The following is a 19,614-nucleotide window of genomic DNA, read 5'->3' as shown; positions in this document are numbered from 1 at the left end:
GGGGATGCTGTGGGTGTTACCTTCCTGGTTGAAATCGGAGGCTTTTCAGGAATCCAGTTCAAGTATGTAGAGCAGTGAGAGGGCATCCGTGGCTGCAGGTCTTACTCGGGGAGGTAATAGAAGCAGATAGACACACAAATGTTGCTTGGGAAGCAGATGTCAATGCACAGATAGATCAGCCGCTGCTTCCCTGGACCTGCCAAATGAGCAAGGACAGCAAGATGAGAGGAACGCGTTTGTAGTCCTGCAGATACGAGTCCCTGGGGAGCCAAACAAGTGGAAAGCCTCAGGGAATGACCTTTCTCATTAAAGCTGGAGTAAGACGGAACAGAATGAGAGCTCAGTGGGCTGCTTTGGATGAAGAGGAGGCTGACAGGTATTAAGGCAACAGCGTTGCAGGGGGCTGCTCTGTGTTGCAGCTGTGCTGCAGGAGCAGGCTGCGCTGCCGGGGGAAGGGGGCTCAGCCTTTCCCAGCCAGCACCGTGGCTCGCTGCAGGCTGGGGTATGAGCCAGCAACTCGGTGATGGCTGAACAATGGTTTAATTCTGAACTAGAGGTCACCTGTCCCTGTCCTGGGCCTTGGCAGCCCGTCCTGGGGCGTGCACGAGCTTTTGGGCAGCAGAGCCTGCTCTCTTAGAGATGGTAGAAACAACCGTGCTTCCCTCTTTGGCAAAGGGAAGTGTCCAACTTACCCTCCCCTCTCCGGACCCAGAAGATGGATGTCTGCTCACACAGGGTCTGGACAGCCTCCCCCAGGCTGTTGGGGTCCACCTGTTCCCCCGCCAGAACGCCCAGGAACTCCCGGTAGTACTTGGTCTGGTTATTCTGATGTAGCAGCCGATCAGCCTGAAAGAAACGTCCCTGTTTCTCCTCCCGAGGCACTTTTTCCCTCCCGGCACTGCCCTCCGGCCCCGCAGAGCTGCTCTCACTGTCGAGGCACCCAAGGAGCCATCCCACCCGGCAGCGAGGGCAGGTTTCTCCCGACGGCTGCCGGCCCACCAGGCTGTGGGGACACTGGGCAGCCCCTCACTGGCCCCGCAGCCTGGGAAGCCAGGGTCCCAGCTTCTCCCAGGCCCCTGGCTGTGCTGCTTTGTCCCCAAGCCTGGAGCTACATCACCATGCTGTGCCAGGTGCCACAACCGGCACAGCCCACCAGTCCGTCTGCCCACCCAGCGCTGCGCTGACCCATGGCAGCCCTGTCCCCTTGCCACCCCTGTCCCCTCGCCATGCACGAGAGCCCCCAGCACCAGGTGTGATGTGAATTGGTGGCTGTGAGCCCCGTGGGGGCTGGGACAGGGCAAAGCTGAGCCGAGGCTCCTCAGCACCAGGTCCCGGCTGACCGCACGGGCTGCTGGCAGCCCCAGCACCACCAGCAATTTCAGTTCCCTTCAGGAGCCTCAGAGCTGGGCAGGTGCTTCCTTCTCCTCGCACCCCCCTCGGCAGCCTGCTCTCATGGGGGCTGCATGCCTACACTCCTCCGGGTTAAGCCCTGCCCGTCACTTCCCGGCTAGGTGGGAGCGGCAGGCGAGGCACCGGGAGCCCCCGGGAGCCCCTGAGGAAACGGAGAGCAGGTGGCAGGGGCACCAAAAAATGGGGCCTTCTGTGTTCTTGAAACAGAATCTGCCCCCTGCCCATGCATCCATTAACGTTTTCTTCAGAGGGTCCATATACGTGATTTACTCCAACTTTCTTCTCTGTCCATTGCTAACAAACCCCCTTTGTTTTTTGTTACCCAGATTTTTGAGCAGGTAACAGAATCCAGTGGGAGCGGGTCCTGTGAGAGCTCTGCTATTCACCTCGGTGGGACATATCCCCCTTCCTCGACACGCAGCTCCGCTGTTTCTCCCAGAAGATAGGATATCAATAAACCCAGGAGCTGTTGCTCCGAGCTCACATAGTGAGCCCAGCACCCCAGCACTGCCAGGCAGAGCTTTGCTCCTGTGCAAAACACCAAGGCAGCCCCCCAGCAGAGAACTGCACAGAGCAGGGGGCTGCTGCTGCTACCCCCGGCTGGGAGGGTCCTGCCCTCATTTAGCCATGCTTGGGATGCTGGTGTCACCACTGCAAACACAAATCCATGCAGGAAAGGGCCTTCAGTGAGCCAGGACTCTGTGCAAAGCCCAATTCATCACCCCACTCCGCTCAGCCCCGGGGAATGGCTGCAGCAGCTGCTCACTCTCTGCTCAGACAAGTTGGAAGATGTCTGTAGGGTCTGGAGGTCCCAGGTGTCCATCCTCCTCAGGTAGCACGCACGCTGCTCCACGGGCTTGTAGCACACGTAGCCCTGCGAGACAGATTGTGCCCCCTTACAGCAGGCAGTGGCACGCACCCGCAGCTGTCTTAAGAGCCCGAGAGATGGGCATTCCTCCTTTTGCCCTGCGTTATCTTTCCCAACTAAAGGCACCAAGAAAGGCACCAAACAGCAGCTGGTTGATGTTTTTCCTGGTCTACACCTCCTGACTCCCACCCCAGCAACTTTTCACTCAGCAGTCTGGGCTCCTCTATTCAGTTCCACACTAATGAGGCAGGTAATTAACCTGACACACTTACGTTCCTGCTGTCATACAGCACCACGGCGGTGTGGTTACTCTGTGAGGTTATGTAGTAGGTCACGGTGCTCCTGGACGGGTCCACCAAGGCTGTCTGGTTTCTCAGCGGGTCGTGCTGGCCCTGGAGCGTTAGCTGGACGAGCTGCAAGCCAGCCTGGGCACAGAGAGGGAGGGCAGCACCCACCCTCGGCTGTTCAGTGCTCAGCACAGCATCTCCCCGCTGACGTCCCCAGCTGGACCCTTTGCCGGTCCATGTTGCTTGTCTGAATTATTTAGCAACAGAGAGCAGCTGTGACCCAAGGGAGGGGAGCAGATCTGGGAAGCAGACTGCTCTCCATCACACAGGGCTGCGGGAGAGGTGCCGGTGCCCCCCGCACTGAAGGCACCCACCCCGCCTGGCAGCAGGGTGCTGGAGGAGAGGGCCAGGGGGCTCGCCAGCCTCTGCCACAGCCACGCGTTGGGGGAGGCAGGGATCCTCCCCAGCTGGCACAGCTTGCTGGCAGCAGATGTGCCCGCACCCTCACCTCAGAGGACACAGCCACTCGTTGTCACGCACCTGCTTAGCAAAACACCCGCCTGCGTCTGCATTTACAACCGGTGCGCTGAAGTTCTTCTGATTTAAGCCAGGGTTTCTGGCAGGTGTGTTGCAGGGGTGATGCTCGCTCGCTGCCTGTAGCGCTGCCAGCACCTTCCCGCCCTTCTGCAGCTTCCAGAGACGGGAACTGGCCAAACCCAGCCCTGACCTCAGCTGGTTCGTCCCTCCGGGCAAGTGCTTCCCACACAGACCAGGGCTGCAGGCAGGAGGCAGCTGCCTGCCTGGATCGGGATCCCTTACCTGGGCAGAGCTGGGGGAGAAGCTGAGAACCCCCGCGATGCTGATGCCAACAACTGCAAAAAACAAGGCAATGGACAGGATGATCCAGAATGTCCTGGATGGAGCTGTGAAGTGTGTGGCAATCCTCGTGTCCTGGGAGCCAAGGCAAAAGAAGGAAAGAACAGGAGTGAAAATTAACCTTCCTGCTGCTTCTTCGTCACCATAAAATGCACTTCCCCCTCACGATGCAAATCATTGTGCAAACTGCTGGGGTTTGAGCACAGAACTGCCAAAGCACTGCAGCAGCCCTGGAATAACGTCACTTGCACCCCCCAGTTTCAGATCCGACATCCTGGTAGCCAGCACTCCCACAGCCCAGCATTTTCCTCCTGCAGCCAGGGCAGCAGGTGAATGCTGCAAACCTGCCGAGGAAGGACCGGAGCAGGAAGCTTTCCACAGGCAGGGGCTGCTGCTGCGCTTTAGTAGCAAATGTAATTATTTTGGTTTATAGCAAAATCCCCAGGAGAACCATCAGCGTTTGAAGCAGACCCCATGTGGAGTGACCCTGCTTCCTTGCCTCTCTGTATATTTGGTTGCATTTTATTTTCTTGCCAAGTCGTTTTCTGTGCAGATCGAGCTGTTACTTGAAGCAGAAGAGTTTGGCAGTCATGTGGCACTTCCAGTGGCTCTATTAAAATTGACTTTAATCTTATATTGAAACAATTCAATTGAACTTAATGGCACATAACATTATTTTTACAAAGCAGAAAGAATGTGCTTTCAATCATCTCAGCTGTGGAGCCCACACTTAATAATCTGTTCCTCAGTCCTCTGAAGCACATAGAGAAATTTGATAAATGCCCATTGGTTAGGCTTGCTACAGCCACACAAAAAGAGGCTCTTCAAGCTCCAGATCAGTTCCTCATCTTTTTTCAGTAATACGTAACTTCCAGATATATCCCACCCGAAAAGCAGTGAGTCTTAATGTTAAAACTGTGCATAGCTGAAATCTTACCAATGCACACCCAGCAGAGCCCAAGCCCTACAGCAACAGGCAGGTTCTCAATAGCTAACAAAATTCCCTCGGGTGGGAAATGGGCAAATAAAGAAACCCAGCGACTGGTGTCCCTCGCTCACACAGGTGCTCGCATCCCGAGCGGCTCGGCAGCGTGCACACCCGGCTTCCTTAGCACCGCTAACCAGAGCGCCCTGCCCTGCCTTGTTACACCATCAGTTTAAGCCGTGGAAGTCCAGGCACTTCCACAACAATCCGGGTGACAGTCAGCTGCTTTACAAGAAGCTGAACTGGGGGGTCCTGAGGTTGGGGATGAACAAAATCTTACCGGGATCCACGGGAATGGCAGGAGCTCAGCCCCTTCGAAAGAGGAATCAAGCAAGCATAGAGCGGGGGTCCCTGCCTGTGGCAGCTGGGGGACCAGGGGTACTCACTGCAGGGGCAGCAGTGCCGGTGCCGTTCTGACCCTCCATCCTCCGCTTCAGTGCACCTCGTGCCTGCAGCTCTGCCTGCTGACACCACACGGACTGGGACTGGGCATGATCCTGAACGCCAGGCGTGCCGGGGAAACCTAAGCGTGCATCCACAAAATGTAAATATGTGTCCACGCAGCCAAAGGGCTTCCCAGCCAGGAGCTCCTCAACTCGGACCTTGGGGAGGCTGAAACCTTAGAGCTGCCACCTGGGGAGAGGGGAAGGGGGGCGAAGCCCAGGGCTGCCGAGCCATGCTGTCAGCGCATAAAACCACTCTTCCTGCTCACCTTGCGAGCCGGCTGGAGGGGGTGGGGGGACAACAATCGGGGGCTTTGTGTCAGCCCTCCCCGCTGGCAGCCCCTAATAGCGGGATGGGGTAAGCCTCATTAAGAGATAAAATGAATAGAGAAAGGTGGCAGCCTGCCCTTGTCATCGGTTATTTCTAGGTTTCAACATGAACTTTGTGCTGCCGGAGTTCCGTGGGCCGAAGCCAACTGTCCTGCTGCCCCACCGGCCTTGGCTGCACAGATACCCTGCGTCCCACCTGCAGACCTCGCTTCGGCCACAGCCCAGGGAAGGATCTGCCACAAAGCCACTGCCAACAACCCGAGCTGCGCTCGTGCTCACACTCGTGTCCTGCGATGAAACACCCCGCGGGGAACAGTGTTCCCAGCTCACCAGACCGTGGTTTTCCTGAGCAGTCCCAGAGACCCTGGAGGACCTTTGTGGTTCTACACCCTGCCAGCCAGATGTAACCAACGGAATGGAGACAAGGAAAACCTCAATGGAATTCCTCACATAGTCTCTGTCACAGGAAAATACAGCTTTTGGACATTTTCCTATCAAGCGTGGCCCAGTACTGATCCAACTCAGCCGAGGGGGCAGCTTGTCCTGGAGTTTCTCATCGTCAAAGCACTAGTGATGCCTCTCCCCGCTCACCCTCTTCCCTCCTGTAAGTCAAAAGAGCCGTTCCAGCAGGTCACTGCCTTGTTGCAGCACGCTGCTTCTGTGGGACACGCATTCCAACCCTGGACAAACACCCCGCAACAACGTGGCCAGCGAGAGTCAAACCGCCACCACGATCGCTCCTCTAAACCAGCAAACCCGAGAATGCCAGACTGCAGCACCCCGCACCGCTGCGGCTCTGATGAAAACGGGAATGGTGCTGGAGCAGTCAAACCACCGGCTCTGCTCCTGCTGGCTCAGGCATAGGGAGATCAGGCAGCGCTCCCCACAGCCTGCTTAGCTGGCTCCTGCTGCAGCGGAGCTTAGCGCAAGAAGTCTGAAAAACAAGCTGCATCTCGCAAGCAGGGTGCCCTCCCCACAGATTTTAACAGCAAGCCAGCCAACACTTAAGAAATTTATGCCCTGCCTGATCTGAGGCACAGGAAGGAAGCAAAACCCTCTATAAAACATGGTGACAGGATTACTGCGTTCCGCTCTGTGCTGTACTCAAAAAAGCAAATCCCAGCCCACGCCAAGAGCCCTGCACAGCTCTGGGATGTGAATCAGAGAAACATACTCCAGAGCTTGGATTTCCTTCCCTGATACTGCACGTGAGGAGTAAAGATGATAAACACAAACTGCATCCCTAACTCCCGGAATTTCCACACAATACAGCTGCACCAAAGTTAGCAGAAAAGAAACTACAAAATAAGGCAATGCCAGGGGAAAGCAGGTTTGTAAGTTTAATGTGAATTCAAGTAGAGGCTTAAAAACCGCTTGGAAGTTGTTACAGAGTTTTGAAGCATGATTGACACCTTCACCAGTACATTTCAGCGTACGTGAACAGAGGTAATGGTGCCCTCGTACAGCAAGCAGTACCCGGCAGGGACAGCTCACTGCCTGAACGAGGCTCAATGCCTCTCCTGGCATTCACTACTTCACTTGACGTATTCTGAAATTATAAGCACCAGATACAGGAACTGAATCAAAGAACATGGTTAAGTCAGACCCTCCCTGCAGTAAATCCATAAATGTCCATTTCCACGTTACCCAGATAATGTGAAAGTTCTACCTCTCGTAAGTTCACACAGTCACAGCCTTCCAGCTGGAGAAAGGAAAAGGGAAGAGATTATCCGTGCTTCCTTACACAATTCCCGAGTTACAAGTGAACACCCTTTTACAAGGTCAGCTAATATTCTGGTAACACTGAAAGACAATATGCACGGTTATTGCTGTACAAACAAGGTGTTTCGAGTGTCTGAGTGGAAGGAAATGGCATCAACGCACTGCTAGAGCTGTTCCGCTGAACAGTGGGAGATGAGGGAAGGCCAATGTTGAACTGCTGATAGCGGAATCTATGGAATAAAAGCATGTTATTTGCATATATAATTTTTCCCTTAATTCTGTAATGCAAAAGCTTTCAACTGTGGCCTTCAATTCAGCCAGCATAAAAACATACCCCGCAGCCTGAGCTGTGCACCACCCAAGCCCACCTAAAGTTCAGAACAAAATCATCACCTGAGCAAGCAAACACTCTTCTTCAGACAAGCAGCTGGTGCCAGGCCCCCACGCCAGACACACACGGAAGATATTAACCTCAGATAAAGGAAGCACGTGCCGCTGTCACACACAGCCAGTACTCTCACAGGATTGTTTTGGTGGAAAGCTGTATTGCGTATTGCATCCATCCCTTGTGGACTGAGCATGAATTCAGATTCTGCAGCTAAAGCCAGGGCAAGCGGCTGTTTTGAGGCTGAGGGAAGTACAAGAACTGGTTTGGTACTAATCAGTCCCGTTATTTCTGGGAAGCAGCAGTAGTGAAGGACAGTCCTATATGGTTAAGACTTTCTGCTTTACCAAATGCAAAAGCTTAGGAGAATTAAATCTACTGTGATCAGTGAAATACATTCCTCTTATCCTCCCTTCTGGAAAACAAGATATATTATCATATACTATACTTAAATTTATAATTTAAATATATTCTCAATATATATTTAGAATTCAGGGTAGTTCCTGTATGTACATGTACTTTATACATACATCCAACACCTGGACAAATACAGAAGACACCGTTTGTATTTTGTGAGTGGAATCCTCCTAATCTGCATGACAAGTGCAATTTGCAATGGTCAAACAAAGGAGACAGATTTCAGTTTCTGTGACCTGATGCTTGCAGCGGGCTGTACTGCTAAAATAGGACCCCATCCAGGAAGAAACAAAAAAACAGATCAACCTAAGGCCAAACACTAGTTCTGCCAGCCACCGCAAGCGTTTACAAACACAGCTGCTAAGGTACTACACACTCCAAGAGTCATTTCCCTGAATAAACCAGACTGAGCCACAGCCTGAGTCCAGGTGAGGACACACCGCAAGATGTTAGGTTTTTTTCCTCAGATCCACCAGCTCTAGTTTCTTCAACTCAGTCTAGAGGACAATGTGACATCAAGTATCACAGACATTTGGATAGATGTGTTGCTTGGAATTTAAAATAAAGCCCCAAGCCCCCAAGACTTGGGTGACACTATAATGCCCTCCTTGTTTCAAAGTGCATTTAAAGACCGAGATGTAAACAAAATCATATCCAGAGGACAGAAAGGTTAAAAAGCTAAGGGTTGCTAATGCTGGGTGGTATTCTAGTGAGTACGTTACTGTCACAAGGTGATTAACAGGGGCCCTAATCGCGGTACCGCTGCAGAGGCTGCAAGCATTTTGCTATACTAATCCCCCAGCGCTGGGAGAAGGTCAGCTATGCTATCGACATAGTAATCGGGAACCAGGCTCTGCCGGGCAGGACAGTCGCTCTCCTGGTGACCCTTCACTTCATCCAGCGTGGTGACCCCGGTTAGCGTCAGCAGGGTGGTGAGCCCACAGCTATTGCCCATCAGGATGTCTGTGTCCAGCCGATCTCCCACCATGATGGTACGAGTGGGATCGATGTCAAACTCGCTTGCCACGCAATCAAACATGTACCGGTTGGGCTTTCCCACGATGAATGCCTCGCGCTGGGCTGCAGTCTCCACTGCTTTTACCAGGCACCCAGTCCCTAGGAAGAGAACAGCAGACATTGATTAGGGACTGCAGAAGACTCTTGGCATCTGCAGGAGCCGGTGCAAAACCGCATCATGCTTTAGGAGCGCAATGCCTCAGCTTCACAGACAGGAAAGGCGGAGGAATGGGTTAGTCCTGAGAGACGCGGTGCGTGAAACCTGCCAGGAGGCTGTGACAGTCCCACATCAAGATCAGAAAGGAACCACTATTCCCCAGGAAAGGCTCAACAAGGATTTTCCCTCTTTCGGGCGATGAGAAGGGGAAGCCCAGGCCCCGGGCCCAACGCACCGGGGATGGCAGTGCCGCCCTCGAGCGGGAGGCGGTGGTCGCGGTTGGTACCGACGAGCAGGCAGTCGGGGCCGCCGCGCAGGAGGTAGCGCAGGGCCTGGCACAGCTTGGCGTAGCTGAAATGCTCGTCGAACCCAACGAGGACGGCACGCACGGCAGGGTCCAGGGGCGCCTGGGCCCAGTCGGCGGGCGCGGGGCCGGGCAGGGCGGCGGGGCCGGGCCCCAGGTGCGGGACGCCGACGGCCTCCAGCTCGGCGGCCAGCGCGGGGCTGCCCAGCACGTAGGCGGCGGCGCCGAGCGGCAGGGCCTGGCGCAGGTAGCGGGCGGCGCAGTAGGCCGAGCCGAAGACGTGGCGCGGCTCGGCGGGCGGGAAGCCCAGCCGCCGCAGCTTCTCCGTGTAGGCCGCGCGCGTCCGGCTGCTGTTGTTGGTCACGTAGCAGAGCCGCTTCCCCGCCGCCGCCAGCCGGCCCAGCGCCGCCGCCGCGCCACCCACGGCCGCCTCGCCCCGCCACAGCACGCCGTCGCAGTCGAAGAGCAGCGTGTCGGCGGCGCCCAGCACGGCCCGAGCCGCGTCGGCCTCCAGCCGCCGGCACCGCCGCGGCCCGCCGCCCGCCATGGCCACCCCGCCGCGCCTCAGCCGAGTGTCCGCCCTCCCGCCGCTCCTATTGGCCGTGCCGCGCCCGAGCCGCGTCCCCATTGGCCGGCGGAGGCGGTCCCGACCCCCCCGCCGAGGGCCGGCGCCCGGCGTCCTCTCCCGCCCCTCCGCACGACGGGGCTCTCCCCGCTCTCATTGGCCACCCGCCCCACCGGCCCGCCCCCCGCGGGTTGCCATTGGCCAGCAGCGCGCGGTCACCCCAGGCGCTCCGCGACCTATTGGGCCACCCGCGCCGCCCCGGGGGATCGTTAGGTAACTCGTTAGGCTCCGGTCCGTCCGGGAGCGGGGGTCAGAGGTCACGGGGGGGCCCCGCGGGGCCCCGGCACCAACGGCGCCCAACGGTGCCCGGGCCGCGATTGGCTCCGGAACCCTCCGCGCGGCGGCCGCGTTCCCCGCCGAGCCCCCGCGGCGGCCCGTCCCGCGGCACGCGGCCCGTTGTTATGACGACACGGCCGTAAAGCCGCCATCTTGGCGGTGCGGCTCGTTGCGACATGGAGGCCGCGATGGCAACGAGCGTGGGGCCGGCGGGGCTTACGGCAGCCGCGGCTGAGGAGCGGGAGGGGGCAGCGGCCGTGGGCTCCGGCCCCACCGCGCCGCCCGCCGGCCCTGCCGCCTTCCTCAGCCTCCCGGCGCCCTTCAGTGAGGAAGGTACCAGGCGCGGGGCGGGCCCCGGCCGGAGCCGAGGGGAAAGCGGGGCCTGGAGGGCGGCGAGGCCCGCGGAGGCGCCCGAGGGGGCCCGGCCCGGCGGAACCGGCCCCGGCGGCGCTTGGCGCGGGGCGACGGGGGTCCTGGCGGGGCCGGTGCTGCCAGTGGGGGTCGGGGGGGCGGCTGGCGCCGGGTCTCCGTCCTTCTCTGCGCCCCGGCCCTCCGGGCTGCGGGAGCGGAGCTCCGGGGGCGATGGCTCCGCTCCCCCCCGCCAGAAAGCGCCTCGCTGCCGGCGCGGAGCCCCCTTCGGTCCCCCGGGGCCCGTTCCCCGCCCCAGGCCCGTCCCGCCGGGCGAGGGAGCTCACCGGGACAAGCACAGCCGAAGTTTTCCGTGTAAACACTACTCGTTGATTAACAGGTGTCCTATTTTCTTAAACCGATGACTGAATTTTAAATCGTAGATGAAGATGATGTGCATAAGTGCGGTCGCTGCCAGTCGGAGTTCACCTCCTTGGAAGAATTTGTGCAACACAAATTACAAAAGGTCTGCCAGCGAGCTCCCGAAGCTCTTGCTGCTGCATCAGCAGGTCTCCTCAACCAAGAAGTACAAAAGGTGACAGCAGGCTTCTCCTCAAGCCGTGGCTGAAAATAATTAGGATGCAACGGTCTGTTGGGTTGGAGGGGAGAGAACAGAACGCAATGTTTTTAAAGGTAATAAAACTTTTCTGCTAAAATGTTTTCTGTTGCAGCAGGTCGTTCCTTCTGTTGAGGAGTCGATAACTGTTGCTCATATAGTCGTCGAAGCATCTTCAATAGCAGAGGAAATCAGCAACGCATCTGCTATAGTAGGTGAGCTTTGAGATGCTTGCCTTTATACCCCTGCTGGGTTAGGAACTCACTTGCTCGTCCAGTGGCCTCTTCTGTTCCGTTTTGTGCTGCAGCTGAGTATGTGGCACCTCCGTGCGACAGAGCACTGGGACTTGGGACTGAGCGTTTCCTCAGAGATGTGAGAGAGGCATCCCTCGGCCAGCTTTGCCACTCTCCGCATTAATACAAATGAGATTTAAAACTTTTCCAGAAGAATCCATTCTAATAATGATGCTCCAACAATGAGAACTTTGCAAAGACCCATGTTCCAGCTTTAAAGTACCTGGCTTTCCTTCCTGCTGCATGAAATGCTGAAACAGTAAATTGATCTAGCTGTGCAAAGCTCTCTTCTGTAAAGAACATAACTGTTTTCCTATCCTTTTCCCAGGTAGTGGGCACATCAAAGAAGTCATTGTTGCAGGAGACCACGTTTTCGAAAACCCAAATGGTCACATAGATGGGGAAGTCACTGAAGAGCAAGGCAACCCTGACGACCAGGAGCAGGATATTTCCACAGAACTGATAAAGGTTAAGCTGCTGGTCAACAAAGAAGGGCGATATGTATGCGAGTTATGTCAGAAGACATTTAAAACAGTAAGTATTGCTTGTACAGTGTTCGGGCTAGTGAGTTTTTTGGGCTAGCTGTTAACTAAGATATCTCAAGACTTGATAACAATGTGTTTTCCTACTGCATGCTGCACTTTCAAATGGGAAGTTCTGCTTTTGGAAGGAGCACTGTTATTTACAGTTGAAATGTAAAACCCTTAACTGCTGGAACATCTTTTAAAATGAAATTCTTTCCATAGGCCAGCATCCTCAAAGCTCACATGATTACTCACAGCAGCAGAAAGGACTATGAATGTAAACTTTGTGGGACTTCCTTCAGGACAAAAGGGTCTCTGATTCGACACCATCGGCGTCACACTGGTAAGACTGTTCTCCAAAATAAGAGCTCCTCATTGCTGGAGTGCGAGTGTGCTCTTGTGTGGTTATCCATTTCTCTTCCAGTGGAATTTGTTGTTGTTTTCTATCTGCTGCCCTGAGACTGTTGAGCTCCCCAATGTTTGGGTGCTGGGAGGCAGTGTGCGGTTTGGGGATAAGCACAGTTTGCTCACTGTAGAAAGGTGGAAGCATTTTTCTAGCAGTCTGTCGCATAAAGCTAATACTGGCAGTGGTCCGTTTAATACTGTTGGGTTTTGATTCTTGTAATTTCCAGATGAAAGACCTTACAAATGCAAGAAATGTGGGAAAAGCTTCCGGGAATCAGGAGCTTTGACTCGGCACCTGAAATCTCTGACACCCTGCACTGAAAAAATTCGTTTCAACATGAACAAAGAAATAGTAGTCAATAAAGATGATTTGCCAACAGGTCAGTGATGCTGTTAGTGCCTGCCGTGCATCTGATAAAACCAAGCATGCTCCCAGCGCTTGAACTGTAATTTTTTTCTCAGCTATAAAAAAATTTTCTGTGGTATTCAGTTTATATCTTTCATACAGGAAAAAAGTGGTTTATAGAGCTAAATTATTAATCTGAAGCACATGTAGCCAGGCATTGAGTGTGAAGAACATTTGTTACTCTGGTACAAAGCCAGCTTTAACGGGCACCTCATATTCCAAGATGCGTTTTTTGTAGGGCAAAAGCTGCAAACTGATGAGGGGTGGCAGTACACAGAGTGATTCATTGTGCTGCTTTTCTTGAAGGATCCTGCAGTTCAAACGCAGACACTGTTTCATCAATAGCAAGTGAATCCATCGAGACCTCACCCGTCATTCATCTCGTGACGGATGCAAAAGGCAACGTTCTTCACGAAGTCCACGTCCAAATGCAGGAACTTCCTGTTGTAGATGCAAAATCCCTGGACCAAGATGTGAGTGTTGTTCCTCTTAAATAACCCTTCGCATGTTTTCTGTGAAGAAGTATTCTGAAGTATTTTACCTCATGAACAAAATTTTCTTAGGTGCTGAGAATAAATCTGTGTGGTGGAAGTAAATGGTTAATTTGCTTCTCTTTCATCTGAGAACATGGAAGGCACTCCGCTCTGACCTTGTCTGGCCATCTGCTGTTGCTGTGTATCTTAGCAGCACGTGTTTAGCATACAGGGGGATGCATAGGGTTTGTCACCCCGTACTGGATGATAGAGAAGGTGAGAGGGTGTTTTTGTTGACTGTTCCCTGCCGCAAGACACTGCGGTAGGAACAAAGGCTTATCATCCCCTGGACTGTATGCTTTCAGAATACAGATTCACCTCATCTTCCTCCCCCGTCCAAGGTCATTCTCTTGTTGATCTTTCAACCCTGTATCACAACATTAGACACCCTAGGAAGAATGGCTTTGTAGCAACATGCTGTTAAAAAAAAAAAAAAAGGGGGGTTGTGTATTTGCTGTACCAATTACTGGACTCTATCCCTTCAGCAGTCGCATCCTGAGGAGCTGCCGTGTGAGGGGGAAGTGAACAGTGAGAATCTGCTGAGGCAGGCCATGAGGAATTCGGGTATTGTGATAGAGAGAGTCGCTATGGAGGAAATGCAAAAGCCAGATGAGCCTGCTGTAGCTGCTACAGAAGAACTAGAAAACGAAGTGGTGGAGGCAGAAGAGGAGCCATGTGGGGAACAATGTGTTGAAGTAGAACAAGCAGAGTCTGTAAGTTTGCATTCCATAAAGAGATTAAAAAAATTAATCTTTCTTGCCCGCACTTGGTTGCGGACGGCACTGTTAGGCTCACCACCCTGCATGTTATCCATCAGCTCTCCCTGTGCCTTGCGTCCGTTTTTATTGTTACGTTTTTCCACGTATGCTTTAAGTGTGTTAGTACACGCACATGCTCGCTCTCCCTCCTGTTAACAATATAAATACCTTTCTTGTCAAAGCTGGAGTATTTTAATTGGGAATTTGGTTAGCAATACTTATTGTACGTGCCAGTACAAAAAGCACTTATGTTATATCATTTTCTTTCCAATAGACAGATGCAGAAAGAACAAATGGGTACAAAAATTATGTTTGCCCTCACTGTAATGAAGCCTTCAGTGAAGCTACTGCCCTTGAAACACACATCAAAGGTCATTTAGGTAAAGTTCTGCTGCTTATGCTGTTGTCTAAAATGCGCTGTGTTTTACTATGACCTTAAGCATAGCGCAGCTTGCTTTGTTTCAGATTCCTTGCCTTTACGTGGCCGTTAGCCATGCAAAATCAATTGCTTACATACTAATATGAAAAGGTTGAGTTTGAGCTCTAGAATAGAGGGTGAAAGAAAAAAATGTTTCCATGTTTTGGGGCTTACACTGCATACTTGAAAGCAGAATTTTGTGAAGAGGCCAATAAAAAGGTTAGCAAGGCAGAACAGGCTGAGCAGGCTGGAACTGCTGCTTGAAAGGCACCAATGTAAGAGCAACGTTTGAGCAGAATTCACTTTTGAACGAGACAAAGTTCATATACGCAGTTGAAAATGTAATTTCATTCCTTCCCTGGGTTAATTTTTTTGTAAGAATTTAGTTATAGCATGTGTGAGATACTTGCTCCTGTATCAACCATGCATTCTCTCTCTCTCTCTCTCTAGATTACAAGCCTTTTAAGTGTGACGAGTGTGGCAAAGAGTTCACAAAGGGCTACCTGCTAAAAAAGCATCAAGAGGTGCACGTGAATGAACGGCGTTTCCGCTGTGGAGAGTGTGGCAAGCTCTACAAGACCATTGCACATGTGAAGGGGCATCGGAGAGTGCATTCTGATGAGCGGCCGTATTCCTGTCCGAAGTGTGGCAAGCGGTACAAGACAAAGGTGTGCCTCTGCCTCCCTCACAACAGACTTGCCTTCAGGTTTTCCTTTCCAGAGCCAGGGTTTGGGAGAAGTTGGGAGGCTTTGCTTTTGAAAGAAAAAATGCCAGCTCCCAGCTGCTTAATGAGCTGAAGCTCCAGAAGGAGGTTTTGTTTTAGTAGGGAAAAGAGGGACAGTCTTAATAAAACTTCCACATTTGTGAAGAAACTTCTTTCGTGTGTGGAAAAAATTACATAATAATAACAAAAAAAAATCTTTATTGTGTCTTACATGGGAAGAAGTCCTCAAAGGTGTTGACTTTTCCCTGGGAATCTAAAATACTGCTTGCTAGAGTTTGTCATTCCCTTCAGCTGCCTTTCTCTTGCTTCTCTCTTTGTACAGAATGCTCAGCAAGTTCATTTCCGTACGCACTTAGAGGATAAGCCTTATGTCTGTCAGTACTGCAGTCGGGGCTTTCGGGAAAAGGGCTCGCTGGTCCGTCACATCCGCCATCACACGGGAGAAAAGCCTTTTAAGTGTTACAAGTGCGGGCGAGGGTTTGCAGAGCACGGTACTCTCAACAGGCACTTAAAAACCAAAGGTGAGGGGTGTGTGTGTTTTGTTCTAGGGCTGGGTTTGGACAAGCTGCTTTTTGGCTCAATGGTAATGATTTTTAGAGTGGATGTAACCTGCATGCGAGGCCATTTGTTTATCTGCATCTCAGTTGCTGCATTATATTTTCTTTCATCTACATCAATGAGTATTTCTATTGTGATCTTTCTGACCAAAAATGATGCTGAACAAACAGCCATGAACCAGTTCTAATATAAAATCTAGATCATCTAAAGAGAAAGATAACCAAAACAGAATTTGCATTAAGAATCTAACTGCAGGAGTGCTGTGGGCTCTCTGCTCTAAACTCTGGCTGAAGTGGTCTGTGCAGTGTCCCTAATGGGCAAGACAGACCTTACACTGTACAAGACTCTACTCTGAACTGTGAAGTGGTTCTGTTCCAGGGCTATACACAAAGGAGGAAACAAATGTTTTTGCAAAGCATTGCCAGAGAGCGCTTGATTTCTGTGTTGGGGAATAGGTGAGAGGACTGTCAAACTTAGGATGTGGCACACAGTGTTATGGCTGAACTTGACCATTGGTTTGTTGGGGTGTTTTTTGCATTAAATTAATATTAATTTTGGGGATTTATGAAATCCTGTAAAAATACAAAGTGTGGATGTTCTGTGAGGAAAATGTCTTCAGTAGAGTTAAGTTCTCACAGATAATCATTTCATTGGATTAGTTGTGCTGGACCTGCTGCTCCTTTAGCTCCTAAGCACAGATCTTCAAACTTCTTCAGGTAGTGATGATGATGTATTTAGATTGCAAGAAGCAATACAAGCAATACCCAAGAGAAAAAAAAAAGTTTCCTAGGTAAATACTGAAATGTAATGCATAAGCAGAAAAGATACGTGACTTAGAATATACTGAAAGTCTTCCTGCATGTTCTTCACATATGGCTTTTGCAATCCCTTATGGTTTTATGCATCTGAATTTAGTTGTCTACTTTTTGAAGCTACACAGTTGCTCTGCTCGAGGTTCAGTTCCTTTGCTCTTCTAGGCAATGAAATAGCCTAGAATGAAATAGCCTCTTCTAGGCCATTACTTGGCCTGTTTTGGTGGGATGAGAGCCTGTTGTCTGACTGCTGCTCACTTGTCAGCGGCACCTTGTTAAAGGGGTCTCGTTTGTGCTGCATAGTATTTTCCAGGTGGTCCTATATTTGAGATGGTTATGAACAATTATGTTTTTCTGGCATTTGGAATACCATTCAGGTGGCTGCCTCCTTGCTTTGAAAGAGGTGGAAGAAGTGATGGTGTCTGAGGAAAGTCAGTCAGCTGACAACTTAGCTGCAACAGTCATTTCTGAAGATCCTCACACTGTGCTGGTAGAGTTTTCTTCAGTGGTGGCGGACACTCAGGAATACATCATTGAGGTAAGAAGTGCGGCATACAGCCATCTCATTCTGAACTGAGCATGGTATTTTGTTAGTAAAAACGGCAGTTGTGCATGTTCCTCATCTAGGCTTTTGGGAGAAGGTAAAACGGGATCTAGCCAATGCTACCCCTGCCTGCACAACCCTAGGAATAAACAGAACTAATCTTGTTCAGAAAGAGAGCACTTGGAGCCTACTTCACCACCCTTCTGAAGTCCTGCGTGTAATGTAGGCAGGAAAATGAGACTGCAGGGAAGACTGACAGTAGTTCATCAGAAGGCTGAGACAAAACTTCTGACCATATCAGATTTTATGTCCTTGCAAACTTGCTTCAGTTTTCCTTCAACATTTACCTACTCTTTTCTTCCACTTCTATTTAGCTGATTTTGTCCAAAATAACCTCTGTTGGTTTTTAACTGGCTGTGGCCACCAAACAATGAACTGCGGATTTCTCTTTCTCCCTCTTTGTGACAAAGAGCCAGTGTACTCATCCGTGCAGAATAACACAGTTCATTTATTGAGTCCCTTTAGTGCTGCCATAGTTTTTCTCCAACAGAAAAATCGGCCAGTCAGCTGAGTCCTGCTGAGAGATGTTCTATTTCAGTTATTTGTAAGCACTTTGCATTGCTTCTAAGTAGCTCTCAATAATGGGATTTGGAGGGAATTTCAGGGAGTTGTCTTCAGAGTACCTACAGCATCATGGGGGGAACAGAAAGACTTTTGTAAGAGATCTTAGTGTCCGTTATCTTGGTAGTAAAAGATTTTTTTGCAATAATCTAAAAGGAATCATCATATTTTGTCTTTCAAGACTGCTACTGAAGACATGGAGACCAGTGAAGCTACTGAAATAATAGAGGGAACAAGACATGAGGTAAAGCAGCTACATAAACTGTTATTTTGGGTACTTGCTGTGGATGGAATTAATCAGTTTTTGTGTCTGAAAGTCATGCTAAATAAACCCAACTTCAAATAATTAATTTACTGACCTCGTAGTTTTGCAGACTGTCTGTATAAAAACATAATAATGGTCATACTGGGTTTGACTGAGTTCCATTAACCTCACATCCTCTCGGTGATGGTGGCTTGTTACTTCCATGGCTTCGTACATGACAGTGTAGCTGCCAGCTGAGTAGAACTGTACAATAACATTTAAGCCATGAGGAAATGATCCTCTGAAGGCATTCCTGAATGCTAGAAATAATGGTTGGTGCAAAGTCAGAGGCTGGCTTAGGCTCCTGAATTGCATTCAGCCAGTTTAAATGTCAGAGTGTGCTTTGTTAAGATTTTTCTATAAACAGTAGTTTGACTTTCTGTAGGAAGTACTCCGCAAAAATCTTCAGTGACATGTTCTAGGAGTCTGCTGTTCTTGGGGTGATGAGGGCTTCAGAGAACAGCTGGCGGAAATTAGAATTAAATGCTGTTTGTTGCACTGCCCTGCTGGTCATCAAGCACTGTTTCTAGTGATGATAATTGTACTTCTAACAGAGTACAATACACCAAGAAATGATGTGGCCTCTTTTCTCTTCAATTAGGTTGACAGCCACATTATGAAGGTTGTGCAACAAATAGTAAATCAAGCAAACTCTGGTCACCAGATCATTGTACAGAATGTCACTGTGGCAGAAAACTCTGAAGTCACCACAGATGCTGCAGACACCATCACCATTGCGACCCCTGAAAGCCTCACGGAGCAGGTCGCAATGACACTGGCTTCTGCCATCGGAGAAGGAACAGTGCTGACTACAGAGGGGAGCATCGAGACAGAAGAAGCAACGGTGACAATGGTGGCATCGGAGGATATTGAAATAATGGAACATGCAGGAGAGTTTGTGATTGCTTCCCAGGAGGGGGAGGTGGAAGTCCAGACTGTGATTGTGTAATGAACAGCATGCAGCTAGTGACAGATGTTAATGTAAAACTGACTGTTTTTCTCCAGTTTGGGGAATTTGATCAGTCTGAAGTTTGCCGTTATAATTGTTCAGAGAGCAGGGGAGAGAATGCTTCTATAGTTAAGTGTCTTAACAGGATGGTACAGCCCCAAGATATTTTCTGTTTAAAATGGAAATAACAGTAGTTAAAAACCTCTGCATGGTTATACTGTGGAAGTGACTGATATGCCATGTTTGACAGTCTCAATATTTTGTACAGCTGCCTCAAATAAAGGAAGATCCTTTGCAAAGCATTTACCTCTGACCACAGGACAGTAGTGTTCTGGTGTTTAAAAGGATTCTGAAAGTGAAGCAAATACATAAGGTCTCATAAGAGACTACTTAATCATATGCATTTAAAACAAAGAAAACCAAACCTAAGGAGTTCTGGTGTGCATTCACCACCACTCAGAAACTTTCATGCCTTTAACCTCACTACTTTAGTCCTCCTAAGGCATGGTACTGCAGTATTCTTTTATTTTATATCCTGGACAAGTAGCCTTACGTACTGGTCTATGACAGAATGCATCATTGTACCCTTGCAATGCCAGACAGGCTACTCTGAGAGCTAGTCTGTTGGTGTGTAAAGCCATATTGTATATGATTTTTTTTAAAACCATATATGGATTTTTAATTGCATATTGTACAGAT

The 19,614-nt window shown here is 50.8% G+C and overlaps 3 protein-coding genes across 5 annotated transcripts; 1 reads left to right on the top strand and 2 right to left on the bottom strand.

Moving 5' to 3' along the window:
- Positions 1–52: 52 nt before the first annotated feature.
- Positions 53–5,132, bottom strand: BRICD5 (BRICHOS domain containing 5). The gene is made up of 7 exons (XM_037384991.1): positions 5,029–5,132; positions 4,813–4,949; positions 3,385–3,516; positions 2,551–2,703; positions 2,177–2,284; positions 693–846; positions 53–196 (listed from the first exon to the last, which is right to left on the bottom strand). The coding sequence occupies exons 1-7, from the start codon at positions 5,102–5,104 to the stop codon at positions 102–104; spliced, it is 855 nt and encodes a 284-aa protein (XP_037240888.1). The 5' UTR covers positions 5,105–5,132; the 3' UTR covers positions 53–101.
- Positions 5,133–6,516: 1,384 nt separating this feature from the next.
- Positions 6,517–9,789, bottom strand: LOC119146794 (phosphoglycolate phosphatase). The gene is made up of 2 exons (XM_037384990.1): positions 9,133–9,789; positions 6,517–8,839 (listed from the first exon to the last, which is right to left on the bottom strand). Exons 1-2 carry the CDS (start codon positions 9,746–9,748, stop codon positions 8,514–8,516), a joined length of 942 nt encoding a protein of 313 aa, XP_037240887.1. The 5' UTR covers positions 9,749–9,789; the 3' UTR covers positions 6,517–8,513.
- Positions 9,790–10,100: 311 nt separating this feature from the next.
- E4F1 (E4F transcription factor 1) lies at positions 10,101–19,233 on the top strand. 3 transcript variants are annotated; one of them, XM_037384931.1, is made up of 14 exons: positions 10,101–10,435; positions 10,894–11,045; positions 11,182–11,281; positions 11,688–11,893; positions 12,106–12,226; positions 12,516–12,668; positions 13,001–13,167; positions 13,716–13,940; positions 14,260–14,365; positions 14,854–15,071; positions 15,450–15,648; positions 16,875–17,035; positions 17,844–17,906; positions 18,568–19,233. In XM_037384931.1, the coding sequence occupies exons 1-14, from the start codon at positions 10,279–10,281 to the stop codon at positions 18,913–18,915; spliced, it is 2,376 nt and encodes a 791-aa protein (XP_037240828.1). In that variant the 5' UTR covers positions 10,101–10,278; the 3' UTR covers positions 18,916–19,233. The 3 variants fall into 3 exon arrangements, with proteins under 3 accessions (XP_037240828.1, XP_037240826.1, XP_037240827.1); XM_037384929.1 differs by having other exon boundaries at positions 10,105–10,435; positions 13,713–13,940; XM_037384930.1 differs by having other exon boundaries at positions 10,157–10,435; positions 11,185–11,281; positions 13,713–13,940.
- The last annotated feature ends 381 nt before the right edge of the window (positions 19,234–19,614 follow it).

Source organism: Falco rusticolus, chromosome 4 (assembly GCF_015220075.1).
Source record: "Falco rusticolus isolate bFalRus1 chromosome 4, bFalRus1.pri, whole genome shotgun sequence".
NCBI classification, from domain to species: Eukaryota; Metazoa; Chordata; class Aves; order Falconiformes; family Falconidae; genus Falco; species Falco rusticolus.
The sequence above is the reverse complement of the archived record's forward strand: the minus strand, read 5'-3'. Positions and strand labels throughout refer to the sequence as shown.